We start from the raw sequence: 19,033 nt of genomic DNA on the forward strand, positions 1-19,033 counted from the left end.
TATGTGAGATGAATTAAGTTCATCTCACAACTTCTATGAACGTGTTCAAAAGCTGAATAACAGTGTGGTTACATCTTTGAATTGCAACATATTTAGCAGAATAGAGAGGGAGTGTAGATTATGAATAAGTTTAGCAATTTGTAGGAAAGCACTTGGAAATTACGTAGAGCTGCAGGTGGGAACCTACAGAGGAAACCTACTACCCCCAACTTAGCCTGCCCTACATGTTGTGGTTTGAACAATCTTAACACCTTCTGTAGGAAAGGACAATGAATATACTGCCGCTCACATTACAAAATCTAATTCATTCTAAGTGTACTCCCTACTATGAATGCAATTTAAAATAATCACTGTGATGCCTGATGAAGTTTGCATTCTTCTATAGGGCAGAGATGACTATGATTCAACATGTTCTTTTTGGAACAATGCATCTCTTACAATAGCTTGCCAGTGTTACTATTGGAGCCTAAGGTGAAAATGATTAGGTGTGGAAAGCCTGCCTTCCAATTAGCCTTCAAGTTGAGAATCTACTGTATCACAGAGCTATCTACAGATAACCACACAGTGCAACCCTCAGTCCTCCAGTCAGTCACCCCGCCTCCCAGACAGTGCCAGATTGAAGCAGGCATGCCTGGACAGCTGAAACGGTGGGAGGCCTCAGTCTCAGAAAGACCCTGCAAAGGGTTAAAGATCCAGGACTAAATCAAGGTATCACCACTTTGACAGCTGGAAAGCTAAAGGGCAGAACTTGCTATCTATCAATAAATCGTAGACACCTGTGGTTGTAAAGATGCTGCAATTTGCAGTTTCTTGGTGGTTGGTTGAGGGCCACTTTTCCTAACTCACTTACACCCACCTGAATGCTTGGGGGGAGGGCGGAGAGAAAAAAAACAGCATGGCTCCAATGACATGTGATCAGTGAACTCTTGGCTGAGTGACTAGAATTTCTACTCCAGTTAAAAATCCGCAGGTATAGAAGAAATAAATTTCTATAACCTCTTAGGTCCTAGTGCAACATTCCATGTTATTAAAAGATACAATCTCCGTATTGATGATGACTTCTAGTCCATTTGGATGGAATACTCCACTAATATTCATGTTGAACTTGTCAAACTTGTGAATCGCCTGTGTTGAACGTACATCCCACAACACTCCATCATTTAACACCAAGTCATCTGTGGGATTAAAGGTTGCACAGTTCCGCTTGTAGTTGTTAGCTAGATCTGGATTGTAGAGAGTGAGAATGTTCTGTCCAGTTTGGATATCGTAGATCTATGGATGGAATAAAAGATGAACTCTTTGACTAATGTTGTGTGCTTAAGGAACACTGCAAATTAAACATCCAGCGACACAACCAAATTAGTCAATGTCAAGTACATTGCAGTTTAATGCAATATTCTTCAATCTCAGCATCAGACGAAACCTTCTACATCTCTCCTATCTGATTGAACCATACTGATTTCCTTTTGTAAGTCAGTTCCAAATTGAATTTTTTAAAATTTGATGCGGCATTAATTTAGTAATGTAGGCCAATGTGCAATAGGGATTGAATCAAAATGGAAGTCTGATGAAATACACATATCCATTGGTATGGCAATCCAAGAGTTTGGAATAGCTGAGATTAAAAACACAGGAGGAGGATTTCATCAGTAAAAAGCAACAAGGCAGCAAAAGGGATGATCTCTCTTCAAACATTTAATGACAAAGAAAATGTAGGGTATACTGGAAGGAAAATTAATAAAAGTTTGATTGGTGTGCGATGGCAGCTGGAGTGGGGATGTAATTGGAATGTAAATCACACAAGCCAGAGATGGTGGCATTCAGTGTCTCAATGGTGAGCAAAAATGAGAGCCATTTTAAATTTATTTCTTTTTCCAGATCAGGTCAGTTAACTCGCCAGGCTCTTGTAATCATTTGAGATGCATTAACTAACACTTCACTGCCATTTAAAATTTTGTTAATTACTACAGAGGCCAAGGCCAATATACTCACATGTGCCACTTCTTCCTTTGTTCCAATCACTCTGTCCTGAGAGAGTTTACTGAACTCTACATAGTGATCATCTGTGAAAGAGTGTCTGAAATACAGGGAATAGTGGCATCAGGTTACTTTTTGAGCAGTACGATCCAAGGGAAACATTCATCCAGCTGTGCTGGGTGCAGTGCTGATCAGGCTCTGCCTGGAACATTCACCAAGATTGATGGTTACTCTTCACAGGACAAAAATAGTTTGGTATTCCAGCAAAACTCACACACATGCTGAATTTTACCCATATGATCCCCCTATTTACTTCAACTGCAATACGTTCACAAACACAGGCTAACACATTAGGAAGGGATGTTGATAAATGCTAGTGTATGCTATCTTTCAAACAAAAGCCATGAATAAAATTTATACACAGAACCATAGACATGTGCTTTTCATAAACTGAAGATTTTCAAGTGAGCAGAGTTAATATTTTCAAACACAGGTGTAACTATCCAAATCTCATCTTTCAGATAAAGATACCCTTTCTATCTACAAAAAAAAACATAAACAAATTGAAGACCATTGGAGGTACTAAAATTGACTTGATCTCCATCTCACTTTTGCATGATACGAGTGGAAGTTGATTGTGTGGACACTGGGTATAAAACAAGCGGCATGAAATAGTTTGGCATAATACCAAAAACAATCCAACTGACATTTCAAAGTCAAGGCTCGGATTATTCTCTATACGTCAATGTCTTATAATAATGTCTGTAATCACCCTTGATTAACCCATGAGTACAATTTCAAATACCGATGAAAATATTTGCTGAAGAACAAAATCCCCGCTCTGCACCTGTGCCTTCATACCATGCTACTATACTTGGCCTATCAGGAGTCTCAAAATCCTTACTCAAGACTATCTGGCAGGGCAAGGACACTGGACAATATACGGGGTCATTAAGTTGTCTTTCCACCATTGATGCCTACAATTACTTACTTCATATCGAAGACAGATTTCATTCCCCAGAGAGCAGAGAGAGGCTGACTCCAGCTTGCTGAAGTCAACAACAAGGACCCATCCTAAAAGTGTGCACAAAGAATTAAAGAATAAGCCCAATAGCAGAGTTAACAATAACTCACAACAAAAGCAAATAACTGACTGCCATCACTGAAATATAAAACAGAAAATGCTGTTAGTACTAAGTCAGGCAACATCTGTGAATAAATATTTCCTGTCCATATTTTACAGACATAGGCTAGTGGTCGCCAACCAGTTGATCGCGATCAACCGGTCGATCTTTGAGACTTTCCCAGTAGATCCCGAAAAAAAAATGTGCACCGGGCAGAAAAGGCCAGAAGTAAAACCCCGCAACCCCAGAAACAACCTCTCTTTTTGTAAACAGCGGGAGTATTGCTATATTACCATTATCCTCACCAGTGTTAACTTATCTTTATAATGCTCACATTACAACACTTCTCCCCCTTTAAATTCCAACATTCCCCAAATGTAAAAGAACTGGGAAACAAAAAACAGTGGTGTTATTATCTTGTGTACCCCTGAAACTTATACTAATATCTCAATAACAGGCTACCAATACAAAACACCTGAAAAACGTGGCAGATTCAACAGTCTAACAAAGGAAACTGTCCATTCAAATATTCAGTCTGTCAGGAGGTTTGCAAGGGTGCTGTGCTGCAACAGATGAAAACTATTAAATCTAAATATGGAGCTGTCTTACTGAGACACCTCACAGACTGGCTGTCTGTAGTTATGAGCCAAATTTCAGGGAACTAGCAGAAAGTATTCAGCCCCAGTCATCACACTGAGTGCAACAGACAATACTTATTCCTTTATTTTTCGTGTTGAAATAAAATTAAATAATGAAACATAGAATTAAAGGTGTTGTAATGCGAGCATTATAAAAATAAGTAATACTAATTAGGATAATGGTAATATCGCAATATTCCCGCTGTTTGTGAAGAGAGGTTGTTTCTGGGGTTGCAGGGTTTTACTTCCAGCCTTTTCTGCCCAGTGCGCATGCTTGTGTCTAGGTCAATTTTGCCTTTCACTAAGGCTGAGGTAGGGGATCTTGGACTTAAAAAAGGTTGGCGACAATGACATCAGCGCCGGACCCAGGAGCGGAGGTTCCTGGGTTTGAAAACAGTCGGGTCCACTCTCGAGTACGCTTTCCATCCGTGCCGCGTTGAGTGTCGAGATTGCAACTCGACCTTGTAAAATAAAAGGGAAAAATACTGCGAAAATGTTTGTGTGAGGAGTGGTGCGTCACACAGCCTCTGTCTCTCGCTCCGCGCCTTGTAAAAAAAAAAGCCATGAAAAAGACATCATCATGGACGCACGCACACGCACAGACGCGCACGTACGTAGGCACACGCCAAGAAAAAAGGTTGGCGACCACTAATGTAGGCTGTCTGGCCAATGGAGTCTGTAGAGAAAGCATACAAAGAAAGCCATCTAGAAATAGGAATATCATTCATTGTCTCGAACAGCTGATTTTAGCGCAGACTTTGGGAGGTTGTAAATATGAAGACAAGTTGATGTTTGAACAGCGTAGAAAGTACTGGATTGAAAACTGATTCCAAAATCTGAGTTTTGACAAGCAGAATTCATGGTTCCAGTCATGCAAAGGGCAAAAACAGAACTGTCCACTGTAGGAAACAGAAAATACATGGTTAACCTCAAGTGAAAGGATCCCAATTTGGAGAAAATTTGAAATACAAATACAGATGTGGAAGGAAAAGAGACTAAGAAACTGAGAGAATGAAACAGCCCTTTTGGGAAGAAGATTAAGAAGAAATGTAATGAAGATAGTTATTGAATCTGTCAATGGTGACTAGTGCCAGACACATCAAAAACCACCAAACATTACCCGATTATAAAATTCCATTTGTGGACTGCTTTCTACAATTTTTTCAAAATTACTTAATAGTCAAAGTTTTAAAAGATTGCAGTCTATCAATAAAGGTGCACTATCATCTCCCTCGAATTGTCAAAGACTGATCCCCAAATAAGTAATTTACCTTGGACGGCTCCAGGTGTGTAATGGCAGAGTTATGACAGGCGTATGTGGCTTCTTCTTGGCCAGTGAACAAATTATAGAGCTTAAGTTCTCCAGTACAAGTCCCCAGCATTAAGAAGCGCTCTCGGGCAGAAAATGCACAGCACGTAAAACCACTGCCTTCTTCGTCAGATTCTCTGAACACAGAAATGGGTCGAAACCTGCAGCAAGAAAGTAAGTGATGGATGGAATTCATGTTCTTTCGTATAATGTAAATAATTATGGATTAAATGGGGATGCAACAACACTCCAGTACATCTAACTTTTAAAGTCTTGCATGAAAACAGACATAACTAGAACTAGTTTGGTTAAATGGGTGAGACACCTTCCCATCAATTATAAAACAATTTTTACTATCCCAAGCAGTTAAGGCCTATTAAAGAACACTCTAAACATAGTCATACTTTATTAATCCCGGAGGAAATTGGTTTTCGTTACAGTTGCTCCATAAATAATAAAAGTAATAGAACCATAAATAGTTAAATAGTAATATGTAAATTATGCCAGTAAATTATGAAATAAGTCCAGGACCAGCCTATTGGCTCAGGGTGTCTGACCCTCCAAGGGAGGAGTTGTAAAGTTTGATGGCCACAGGCAGGAATGAGTTCCTATGACGCTCTGTGTTACATCTCGGTGGAATGAGTCTCTGGTTGAATGTACTCCTGTGCCCAACCAGTACATTATCTAGTGGATGGGAGACATTGACCAAGATGGCATGCAACTTAGACAGCATCCACTTTTCAGACACCACTGTGAGAGAGTTACAACAATTACAACAATTACCTTTGTATCAGTAATAACCATTAAAATTGCAAGTTTAACCATGTATACAAGCCCTTCCACCAAGGAATATTAACACCCCCCTTAACGAATGCCACTACTTTAGAGGTGACCAACTTCAATAGCCTCCATGAACAACAGTGAGAGTCAAAGACAGAAAGAAACACTTTAGAAATGATCAATGATACAAGATATTACTTGTGCATGACTTTAAGGAATCAGGTGTATGAAACTAAACCATCTGAAAGAGAGAATGAAAGCCTTATTAAATTCATTAACATTTGATTGCTGCTGCACGAAGTAGCCAATCAAAAGACATCACCAGTGTAGGGAGAGAGGGGGAGAGAGATCAGAACAGTTAGAGATAAGATTACATATTTTTGTGTAAGGCATTGCTAACATTGTCCAATATTGTTTAGTCTATACAAAAGATGGAAGGCAAAAATAGCAAGGAAGTAAAAACTTCACGGGAACTAAATTTGATAATGAAGTCTTGCAGGCTGTAAATTGTCCAAACAGAAGATGGTGTTTCTCTCAACTGTCTGTTCAGTTTTGTAACTGTCCAGCAGGTTACAGACAGAGCAGGGTGTTAAAGTAGCACGACAAGGCAACCAAAAACTCAGGATCACTTCTGTGGACTGAGCACATCCAATCTGCATTTGGTTTTTTCAGACAGTGAACTACACACTGAATGCAGTACACCAAATGCAAGTGAACCACTGCTCTGGGGCCAAGCATGGTGGGAAGGCAAGAGGTAAAAGGATGCATCTCATGCTGTTGCATGGGCTGGTGCCATCTGATAGGGAGTGGTAGGTGGGGACAGAACAGCAGACCAGAGACCTGAAGGGAGGGATCACTTTCAAATGGTGAAAGGGGAGGTGAGGGAAAGGAAGGAGTGTGAGGTGGCAAAGACTGTGACAAGCAATCTGCTGGATGTGGAGGCCAGTGAGATGCAAAGTGGAAACACTCTGTGCTGTACAGGAGAAAGGGAAGAGCAGAGACAAAATTAATAGGTGTGATGCGCTTGGGGGGGGGGGGGGGGGGCTCTGTCCACTTGGATAGTTAGAAGCCATGCCTGAGGAAATGAACCTTTCAGAAGCATTTGTGTGGATTCATATTTTAGTTGCGTTGAAATAAATGTGACTGAGACAGTGGAATGGATAAGGCAAAGGAGTCCTTACATGAGGCAAGTTGGGAAGAAGTATAATCAGGTCGTTGCGAGAGTAGTTAGCTCAGAGATTCAGAAAGCGAAGAGTTCAAGATTTACTATGTAGAGGTTAGAACAGGGTGGAAACTGACCGCAAAAGCAAAGAAGTTTGAGTTCTGTGTAACTACAGGAACCACCACCACTGCAGTCACTGTGTACCAGTAAAATAGCTGAAGGAGTAGGCCCCTGTGCAGGGCTGAAATGAAAACCACTTCATTTGTCCCACATATTCTGGGTGTAATTTGGGTCCATGTGAACTCCCAAAGCTACAATCTTTGATCTGGAGAAAATAAACTGAAGCAGCAGCTGTTCAATGTGAGGTTAAGTTTAGCCAGGTGATTGTGCTGGTGGAAGTGGTTAGGTATCTATTTAAGAAACAGAGGGCTCTCAGACCTTTTTGATGTGGGATGGTGGTGCAGAAGAATCATATATCCAGAGTGACAATGAAAGGGAATTAGAAACTGTCAAAGTGGTGGAGGGCATCCAGAGTTTCAATGAGATAAATGAGAAGGCACTAGAGGGAAAGAATAGAGTTAAGAAGGAAAGAAATAAGTTGAGTGGAGAAAGAGCATGCTGAGACAATGAGTCTGCATAGTCAGTGTTTGTTTATGGATCTTTTTTGCAAATCATCCATGATACAACTTGGTTTTCCCCTCTCCATCAGTCAAGTCTAACCTTCTCAGCAAATCCCACAGTCTTGCTATTAGCAGCACATAACAAACGCAAGTGTAATCATCCTACAATTACCCTCACTCAAATATCTGACCTGGCCTCACTCCATCACGAACATTCCCTCTGGGCTTGATTCCTTCTCCCACCACCTGTCCCGCAACTTAAAATAACTTGCTGCTCTCCCAATTCTGATGAATGGTCTCTGGCCAGAAACAGTACCTGTTTCTCTCTCCATAAACCTGTCAAGTTTCCAGCAGTTTCTGCTTCTATATAAAATATACAGTGGCATGCAAAAGTTTGGGCACCCCAGGTCAAAATTTCTGTTACTGTGAATAGCTAGGTGAGTAAAAGATGACCTGATTTCCAAAAGGCATAAAGTTAAAGATGACACATTTCTTTAATATTTTAAGATTACTTTTTTATTTCCATCTTTTACAGTTTCAAAATAACAAAAAAGGAAAAGGGCCCAAAGCAAAAGTTTGGGCACCCTGCATGGTCAGTACTTAGTAACACCCCCTTTGGCAAGTATCACAGCTTGTAAAATGTTTTCTGTAGCCAGCTAAGAGTATTTCAATTCCTGTTTAGGGGATTTTCGCCCATTCTTCCTTGCAAAAGGCTTCTAGTTCTGTGAGATTCTTGGGCCGTCTTGCATGCACTACTCTTTTGAGTGAGTAGAAGATGAACTGATCTCCAAAAGCCATAAAGTTCTTTTCAACATTTTAAGCAAGATTAGTATATTATTTTTGTTTTGTACAATTTTAGAGTGAAAAAAAATGAAAGCAGCACCATGCAAAAGTTTGGGCACCCCAAAAGATTTGAGCTCTCAGACCTTAATTAGCTTGTTAGGGCTATGGCTTGTTTACAGTCATCATTAGGAAAGGCCAGGTGATGCAAATTTCAAAGCTTTATAAATACCCTGACTCCTCAAACCTTGTCCCAACAATCAGCAGCCATGGGCTCCTCTAAGCAGCTGCCTCGCACTCTGAAAATAAAAATAAATGATGTCCACATAGCAGGAGAAGGCTATAAGAAGATAGCAAAGCGTTTTCAGGTAGCTGTTTCCTTAGTTCGTAATGTAATTAAGAAATGGCAGTTAACAGGAATGGTGGAGGTCAAGTTGAGGTCTGAAAGACCAGGAAAAATTTGAGAGAACCGCTCGTAGGATTGCTAGAAAGGCAAATCAAAACCCCCGTTTGACTGCAAAAGACCTTCAGGAAGATTTAGCAGACTCTGGCGTGGTGGTGCACTGCTCTACTGTGCAGTGACACCTGCATATATATGACCTTCATGGAAAGTCATCAGAAGAAAACCTTTCCTGCATCCTCACCACAAAATTCAGCATCAGAAATTTGCAAAGGAACATCCACACAAGCCTGATGCATTTTGGAAACAAGTCCTGTGGAGTGATGAAGTTAAAATAGAACTTTTTGGCTGCCATGAGCAAAGGTATGTTTGGAGAAAAAAGGTTGCAGAATTTCATGAAAAGAACACCTCTCCAACTGTTAAGCATAGGGGTGGATTCATCATGCTTTGGGCTTGTGTTGCAGCCACTGGCATGGGGAAAATTTCACTGGTACAGGGAAGAATGAATTCAATTAAATATCAGCAAATTCTGGAAGCAAACATCACACCGTCTATAAAAAAGCTGAAGATGAAAAGAGGATGGCTTCTACAGCAGAACAATGATCTTAAACACACCTCAAAATCTACAATGGACTACCTCAAGAGGCTCAAGCTGAAGGTTTTACCATGGCCCTCACAGTACCCCAACCTAAACATCATCGAAAATCTGTGGATAGACCTCAAAAGAGCAGTACATGCAAGACGGCCCGAGAATCTAACAAAACAAGAAGCCTTTTGCAAGGAAGAATGGGCGAAAATCCCCCAAACCGGAATTGACTCTTAGCTGGCTACAGAAAGCGTTTACAAGCTGTGATACTTGCCAAAGGGGGTGTTACTAAGTACTGACCATGCAGGGTGCCCAAACTTTTACTTCGGGCCCTTTTCCTTTTCTGTTATTTTGAAACCGTAAACACCATCCAAAAAATTGCAGGATACATACGATCTTAAGTGGGAAGCTAAATCATTAAAATATTTAGGAATAACCCTGCCGAAGGATCTTTCAACACTGTCACAGGTAAATTATGGGCCATTAATCTCAGAGATAAAAGCAGATATGCATAGATGGAATCTTATCCCCTTTTTAAGTTTAAATTCAAGGATAAATACTATAAAAATGAATATTCTTCCTCGGTTATTGTATCTTTTCCGTACTTTACTGGTGGAGGTGGATGATAATCAATTCAGGGAATGGGACAAATGGATTTCCCGCTTCATTTGGCAAGGAAAGAAACCTAGAATTCAATATAACACCTTACAGTTAGGGAAGGAAGGAGGAGGTATGGTTCTTCCTTGCCTGAGAAATTATTTTTATGCCTCACAGGTAACCCCTCTGTTATATTGGTGTAATAGGGAATATAAGGCTAGATGGAAGGAAATAGAATTTGGATTAGTTGACAGTTTTCCTCTACAGGCCTCAATAGCTGACAAAGGATTGATGGCCCAGTTGGAAAAATTTAAAAACAGTTGGATAAATCTTACATTAAAAGTATGGCAGAAGGTGGTTAATTCATGTGGAATTAATAACATGTTAAAACTCTTTAGATGGTGTGCATATGATACCGAATTCCTTCCCAACAGAGGAGATAAAAGATTTGAGCTATGGATAAAGAAAGGTCCTACAACCTACCTCTCATTTATAGATAAAAGAGTATTACAAAGTTTCCAAATCCTGCAGGACAAACATGGCCTAGAACACAATGACTTTTTTAGGTACCTTCAAGTACGAAACTACGTTAACCAGAGTTGTAGATATACAGACCTATCAACAGTAGAATTAGAATTTTTCAAGATTCTGAATTCGGCTTGCAGTTCAATACCTAGTAAATCAGTTTCTCAATTATATAATGCACTCTCCCATGCTAAAAATGTAAATACACTGTATATTAAAGAGAAGTGGGAGAAAGAAGCGGGGTTGGTACTTTCAGAAGAGGCTTGGGGGAAAATCTGCAGCTTTCAATGGTCCTCGACTAATTCTTTGACTTGGAGAGAACATTGTTGGAAAAACATTATAAGATACTTCAAGACCCCATATCAGGAAAAATATAAAGATACAAACGTGACGTGTTGGAGAAGGTGCGGCTCCAAGGAGGCAAATCATTTTCATATTTTCTGGGATTGCCCTAAATTAAGTCTATATTGGGAAGGTATTCATAGAACATTAGTTAAGGTACTTAGGTCCCAGATACCTCTGAACTTTGAGACGCTCTATTTGGGGCATGTATTGTTTCTTGAACAGAAGGAAGATATAAAGTTGCTGTAGGCCCTCTTAGCGGCAGTAAGAAATCAATCACTAGAAAGTGGCTAAATCCGATACCACCTACATTAGAAGATTGGCACGAAATTATCTTGGAAATATTTAAAATGGAAAAGTTGACTTACTCCCTGAGAATTCAAAAAGAAAAATTTTATCAAATCTGGAATAAATGGATTGAATATATAACCCCAATGCGAGCAGACTTTAGATGACTCTCCTAATGATTTATACTGCTCTTCTCATCAACACAGTAATATTGCTAACGTAAGCACCCCTAGTCTAAAAGTCTTTTTTTTTTGTTTTCTTTTGGAAAATACAGAATTAACACAAGTAAAGGGAAAGATTTGGGAAAGGGATAAAAAATGAAAAAATTAAGTAAATAAGTACATAGGGATTGGATAATTATGTCTGCGGGCAGGAGCAAGCATGAACAAATTAGGATATAAGCACCTACAATGGTTGTTACATAGGCTTACATACAACATTTTGGACCAGTGGAAATGGTCCAGAAGAGTTAAATGGAAACTATTATTACTATTTTTCTTAACAACTAATACCATTACTTAGCCTAATAGGTTAGAATTACCACAGTACATAATTATCTATTTAAGTGTCTAATTTCCTTTTATATCATCTCAATGTGCACTTAAGAATGTATAAATAATTATAGTTTTATACATATAAAAAAATGGAAAAGGTTATATGTGTGAAAAAAGTACATATTTGTGAATTCCTTATCCAAATAAAAATAAAATTAAAAAAAAAAGAAACTGTAAAAGATGGAAATAAAAAAGTAATCTTGCTTAAAATATTAAAGAAATGTGTCATCTTTAACTTTATGCCTTTTGGAAATCAGTTCATCTTTTACTCACTTAGCTATTCACAGTAACAGAAATTTTGACCGGGGTGCCCAAACTTGTGCATGCCACTGGAATTATTATTGCGAAGAAAGCACAACAGTGCCTCTACTTCCTCAGGAGCCTACAGAGGTTTGGCATATCATCAAAAACCTTGGCAAGCTTCTATAGATGTATTATGGCCTGGTATGGAAACACCAACGCCTTTGAGTGGAAAATCGTACAAAAGGTAGTGGATTCGGCCCAGTACATCATGGGTAAAACTCTCCCAACCATTGAGCACATCTACATGAAATGTTGCTGTAGAAAAGCAGCATTCATCATCAAAGATCCTCACACCCAGGCCATGCTCTTTACTCACTGCTGCCATTAGGTCAAGGGACAGGTGCCTCAAGACTCGTACCACCAGGTTCAAGAACAATTACAACCCTTCAACTATCAGGCTCTTGAACAAAAGGGGATAGCTACCCATTTAACAATATAACATAGTCCTTAATTCATATTCATTATTTACTGCTATTTATTTAATTCTGCATTTGCACTGTTTGTTTACAGTTACCGTTCTATGGATTTGGTAAGTATGCCCGCAGAAAAAGAATCTTGGGGTTGTATGTGGAGATGTACGCACTCTGATACTTTCAACATAACAAAACTCCACAGAAACTAGTGATTGTTCAAACTATTAATTTTGGTCTTGAGAAATGACAGAATCAAAGTTGTAAATCCAAGTAGGAAGCCAAAAGATGGAAAATATAACAGTTTTAGACATATTTAGAAGTAGACTAAGTCAGTGCTTTGCTTTTTCTGAAGAAGTCACACTTTTGATAAGGTGCTAAATTGCTGACAAAGTCTACAACAACTGCTCATCGCTAGTTGGTCTAGAGATAACACAGATGGTATATAAAGACTTCCAGGCTTTTGAATACAATGCAACTTGCAGATGTACTGCAACTTTATAACACCAAGGGATACTGGGATATGATGTTCATTTTATTTTATGTTGCCCTTGCCCTTCTAGGTGGTGCAGGCTGCAGGGCTCAGAGATGCTACTCAAGAACCTTTGGCAATATACCTTGTACAGTTTATAGAAGTCGTAGAAAAATACAGCACAGAAATAGGCTCTTTGGCCCATCAAGTCCATGCCAAGCCATTTAAACTACCTACTGCCATCGACCTGCACCCGGACCATAGCCCTCCATACACCTATCAACTGTTTACCTATCAGAACTTCTCTTAAACATTGAAATTGAGCTTGCATGCACCACTTGCACTGGCAGCTCGTGCAACACTCTAATCTACAATTATAGATTGCAGCCATATGTACTCAGAGGTGGAATTAAGTAAATCATGTAAAAAAAACAACAAAATAGTTGTTGACCTCTTATAAAGCCCACATTATCCAAGTGGCTCAAATGTAATCATAACTGCAATGTCAATTACAAAAGTGCTCATTGAACTGCATTAAGGATATTACCTATTTGATGGCAATTAGTACAATCTGTTTTCAAAGCTTCACTAGAAATAAATGTGGGCAGTGAGAATCACTTGTTTAAAAAGTGATCACTTGTCTAGAAATTAGTCTCATTATTACATTTTTTAAACCAGATGGGGTGGGGTGGCTCTGTTGGTAAAAAAAAGATGAAATCAAATCCTTAGAAAGTGGTGACAGGATCGGAAGATGGAGATAAAAGGACCCTGATGGGAGTTATATATAGGCTTCCAAATAGTAGCCAGGTTGTGGGATACAAATTACAAACGGGAAGCAGAAAAGGCAAGCAAAAAGGGCAATGTTACGTTAGAGATGGGTGATTTCAATATGCAGCTAGATTGGAAAAATCAGGTTGGTGCTGGATCCCAAGAGAGGAAATTTATAGAGTGCCTATGAGATAGCTTTTTAGAGCAGCTTATGGCTGAGCCAACTAGGGGAAAGGCAATTCTGGACTGGGTGTTGTGTAATGAACCCAAATTTGAATTGGAAGCTTAAGGTAAAAGAACCCTTAGGAAGCTGTGATCATAATGATAGAATTCACCCTGCAGTTTGAGAGAGAGAAGACGAAGTCAGATGTATCAGTCCTACAGTGGAGTAAAGGGAATTGGAGGCATAAGAGAGGAGCTGGCCAAAATTTATTGGAAGACTTAGCAGGGATGATGGCATAACAAGGGCAGGTGTTACTGAGGAAAATTCAGAAGGTGTAGGAAAGATATATCCCAAAGATAAAGAAGTATTCTAAAGGAAGGATGAGGCAACCGTGGCTGACAAGTCAAAGACAGCATAAAAGGAAAATAAAGGTCATATAACACAGCAAAAAAAAGTGGGAATCTTTTAAAAACCAATAGAGGTAACAAAAAAAGTCATGAAGAGAGAAAAGATGAAATAAGGAAGGTAAGCTAGCCAATATCATACAAGATATCATAAGTTTTTAAAAACATATAATGGTAATTAACATTGTAAAAGGTAGTAATGGGGGACAAAAAAGGGACAGATGAATGAAGTACTTTGTGTCAGTCCTCTCCGTGGAAGACATTAACAGTATGCCAGAAATTCAAGAGAATCAGAGGGTAGAAGTGAATGTAGTTACTATCAATAAGGAGAAGGTGCTTGAGAAGCTGAAAGGTCTAAAGGTAAGTAAGTTACTTGGACCAGATGGACTGCACTCCAGGATTCTGAAAGAGGCAGGTGAGGAAATTGTAGAGGCATTAGTAATGATCTTTCAAGAATCACTAGATTCTGGAATGGTTCTGGAGGACTGGAAAATGTTAATGTCATTCACTCTTTAAGAAGTGAGGCAGGAAGAAGAAAGGAAATTATAGGTCAGTTAGCCTAACTTCAGTGGTTGGAAAGATATTGGAGTCCATTACTTAAGATGAGGTTTCAGGCACATGATAAAATAGGCTAAAGTCAGCATGGTTTCCTTGAGAGAAAATCTTGCCTGACAAATCTGTTGGAATTCTTTGAGGAAATAACAGGCAAGATGGGCAAAGGACAGTCAATGAATGTTATTTCCTTGGATTTTCAGAAGGCCTTTGACAAGGTGCTGCACATGAGGCTGTTTAACAAGTTAATAGCTCAAGGTATTACAGGAAAGTTACTAGCATGGATAGAAGCCTGGCTGACCGGCAGGAGGCAAAAAGTGGGAATAAAGGGGGCCTTCTGTGGTTCGATGCCAGTGACTTGTGGTGTTCCACAAGGGTCAGTGTTGGGACTGTTTCTCTACGCGTTGAATGTCAATGATTTGGATGATGGCATTGAGGCCAAGTATGCAGACAACATGAAGACAGGTGGAGGGGCAGGTAGTGTTGAGAAAGCAGGGAATCTGCAGAAGGACTTCGACAGATTGGGAGAATGGGCAAAAAAGTGCCAGATGGAATATAGTGTAGGGATGTTTATGGTCATACCCTTTGGTAAAGAATTAAAGACATAGAAGGACTAGAAGTGGAGAGGGTCAATAACTTTAAATTCCTTGGTATTATCATTTCAGAGGATCTGTCTTGGGTCCATCACGCAAGTGCCATTACAAAGATAGCATGGCAGCACTGCTACTTCCTTAAGAGTTTGCAAAGATTCAGCAGGACATCTAAAACTTTGACAAACTTCTATAGATGTGCGGCTGAGCATAGATGTGTAGATGAGTATATTGAGTCGCTGCATGACGGCCAGGTATGGAAGCACAATACCCTTGAATGGAAAAGCCTGCAAAAGGTGGTGGACACGGCCCAGGGAAAAGCCCTCTGCATCACTGAGCACATTTACAGAGCGCTGACGCAGGAAGCTGCATCCATTATCAAGAACCCCACCATCAAGGCCATGCTCTCTTCTCACTGCTGCTATTAGGAGGAAAATACAGGACCTGCACCACCAGGTTCATGAACAGTTAATACCCCACAACTATCAGGATCTTGAACCAGAAGGGATAACTTCACTTGCCTCATCACTGAGCTGTTCTCACAGCCTATGGAATCACTCATGTCATGTTCTCAATATGTAACTGCTTATTTATTATTATTATTTTTTTCTTTTTGTAGTTGCACATTTTGCTGTTTCTCCAGCCCGCTAGGTATGGCCCTTCATCAATTCTATTGTGTCTTGTCTATTTACTGTGAATGTCCACCAAAAATTGAATCTCATGGTGACATACATGTACTTTGACAATAAATTTACTGTGAACATTGACTATTTTCTAAACGGGAAGAAAACTCAAAAATCAGAGGCACTAAGAGACTTAGGAGTCCTTGTGCAGAATCCCCAAAGGTTAACTTGCAGGTTGAGTCAGTGGTAAGGAAGGCAAATTCATTTTTACCATTCAGTTTGAGATGATTAGAATGTATGAGCAAGGATGTAATGCTGAAGTTTTATAAGGCAGTGGTCAAACCTCTCGGAGCATTGTGAGCAATTTTGGGTCATTTATCTAAGATAAGATAAGCTGGTATTGGAGAGTGTCCTGAGGAGGCACATGAGAATAATTCTGGGAATGAAAGGGTTAACATAGGAGGAGCATATGATGGCTCTGGGATTGTATTCAAAGAATTTTGGGGTGGAGGGGTCAGAAATTTCATTGAAACTTATCGAATATTAAAAGGTCTGGATACAGTGGATGTGGTGATAATGTTTCTTATGGGTGAGCACAGCCTCAGAATAGAGGGACGTCCATTTACAACAGAGATGAAGAGGAATTTCTTTAGCCAGAGGGTAGTGTATCTGTGGAATTCATTACCACAGATGACTGTGGAAGCCACTGAGTATATTTAAAGTGGAGGTTGATATTCTTTGCTAGTTAGGGCATCAAAGGTAATGGGGAGAAGGCAGGATAATGAGATTGAGAGGGATAATAAATCACCCATGATAGAATGGTGGAGAAGACTTGATGAGTTGAATGGTCTCATCCTTGCCCCATGTCTTATGGTCAAAAGACACTTGCCAATCCACACAAACATGACCTCACTCTCTATGAACTGTGGGGACTGCAAGTTGGCTAGATCTTTGTAAGGAGGCATTCAACCAAAGTGTTTATTCGGGCGAATTATTACCTGCTGAAAATGAGATGTCGATCAAAGCAACCACCATCCACTCCACCATACTTTGGAAAGGCAGCTCTGTGCGTCACCCGGGATGTGAAATTTAGTGGTGCCTGACGTCTTTGTTTTGGCTCTGGGCATTGGTGGGGGGTGAAGAGGGAAAAGGGGGGACAGGTAACGACAGGATTCTTGCAGCGGGCATGTTGCTCCCGTAGGTATTCTGTTATGATGCTATCCAAGGACGGTGGTGATGGTAAGTGGCGGTCCAGCTGCTTTTTGATAGCTGGCGTCTGGTTGTAAGCACCATAGTCTGACTTCTGACGAATCAGTCTCTGCTTCTTTAGGCTGGTGGTGTTGTTGCTGGGAGATGGCTTCTCCTTGCAGAAGCTTATCTTGCCGATTATCGGAGAGCCGTTAGGGCAGGACGGACCAGGTACGGAGGTGGTTGCTTGAGAAACCGCTGCCTTTGATGGGCAGGGCGTTGAAAACGCATTCAGGCTGATGGCTCGAGGGGCAATACTGTTGGCCAGTCTTAGAGTCCTGGGCAAAGCGACCGGGGAACTACTGGTGGCAACTGGTGTGAAAGCCGAGGAGTGAGGCTGTGCAGCTTGGATGGCTGGTGTCCTCGGAAGGTCTGCCTCCTTGGTGAGCGCTGAGGCAGTGTCGTTGAGCCCATGGGACACAAGGTGGTTGCGGATGAGCAGCAGCAGCTCCTTCTCGGAGAAGGTGATCCGTGTCTGGGCCACAACATCCGCCTTCTGCAACCTGGCCAGCGAGACATCTGAGCCGATAGACAGGGGCTTCCCTGAGACTCGCTCAATCAACTCGGAGGCATACTTGCAGAACTTGACGTGCTCATGCCGCTTGTCCTGAAGCACGGGCTCCCGCATCAGCTGCTGGATCTGACCACTGGTGAAGAGAGGCAGCTTACTGATGATCTGCCTCACAGAGCTGCTGCGCGACAAGCCCACCAAGGCTTTGCAAGCCAAGGTGCGAATCTGGTCTGCATCAGTGATGGGCGTCTTCACGGTCAGCAGGGACAGCAGCACTTTAATGCCGTTGTTGGCCTGGACCATGTCCCACATCTTGGTCAGCACACTCTCTGAACTCTTGGGGTTCTGCAAACTCTTGCGCCGAGGGGTCCCGGAGTTAAATTTGCCGATGCTGGAGATACGTTTGTCAGGCCCGCAAACGCAATTGATGATGACTTGAAGCGCAGACTTCTGTGTCTCTGCATCATTTGCAAAGATATCCCCCTCGGCAACTCCAAGGATAATGCTCATCCCTGCAAAAGAAAGGAAGTGCTTTAAATGAACAAACACATAGAGCTGTAAATATTGTAACACTACAACTCAAGACTGAAACTAGTTTCAAATGGTCATATGCACCACTGTGGTCATGCACAAAATCTAACCGCACAGAAACAGACCCTTTGGCCCAACTGGTTCACGTCAATTCCTATTCCAAGGAAGAACCATTTACCTGCACTTAGCCCATATCCCTCTTAACCTTTCCTGTTCAAATACCTTTATACCTTTTAAATGCTGTCAATATACCTGCCTTACCCACTCCTGGCAGCTCATTCCATATCCTGACCCTCTGGCTGAAAGGCATCTCCTCCCATTCTTTTTAAATCTTACCCCTCTCACCTTAAAACCCATACACTCTAGTTCTTGATTCCTCAATCCTGGGAGAACAAGACTGCGCATATTCATTCTATCTGTGACCCTGCCAATTTTATACACCTCTATAAGATCATCTGTCATTCTTTTATGCTCCAATGATAAAAGTTTTCAAACACCTCAACCTCTCCATAACTCAAGTCTCGAGATCCAGCATCATCCTCACAAAATCTCTGCGTTCTTTCCAGCTTAGTGACATCTTTAGCAGGGTGACAAAAACAGGACACGATATTCTAAATACAGCCTCGCTAATATCTTCATGTTAAAAACTGCACCCCAGCATTCTACACCCACTACTCTTCTTTTATCGAATTGCCAACAATGGCTCAATTACTGATAGGACTCATACTATCATCAATCAAGAACTCTCCTTAAAGTTTCTTACAATACACTATAAC

General features: G+C 40.7%; 1 protein-coding gene across 6 annotated transcripts in view; it reads right to left on the minus strand.

The window, feature by feature from the left end:
- Nucleotides 1-19,033, minus strand: part of LOC134356730 (DDB1- and CUL4-associated factor 1-like) — a 96,307-nt gene that overhangs the window by 22,754 nt on the left and 54,520 nt on the right. For all 6 annotated transcript variants that reach the window (XM_063067809.1, XM_063067810.1, XM_063067812.1 and 3 more), the window contains 5 exons: nt 16,966-18,238; nt 5,011-5,209; nt 2,969-3,051; nt 1,993-2,077; nt 1,039-1,272 (listed from right to left, as the gene is read on the minus strand). In XM_063067809.1, coding sequence (XP_062923879.1) covers nt 1,039-1,272; nt 1,993-2,077; nt 2,969-3,051; nt 5,011-5,209; nt 16,966-18,238 — 1,874 coding nt within the window. The remainder of the gene's footprint in view (nt 1-1,038; nt 1,273-1,992; nt 2,078-2,968; nt 3,052-5,010; nt 5,210-16,965; nt 18,239-19,033) is intronic.

The sequence above is a fragment of the Mobula hypostoma genome, chromosome 15, assembly GCF_963921235.1.
Source record: "Mobula hypostoma chromosome 15, sMobHyp1.1, whole genome shotgun sequence".
In the NCBI taxonomy this organism is placed as follows: Eukaryota; Metazoa; Chordata; class Chondrichthyes; order Myliobatiformes; family Myliobatidae; genus Mobula; species Mobula hypostoma.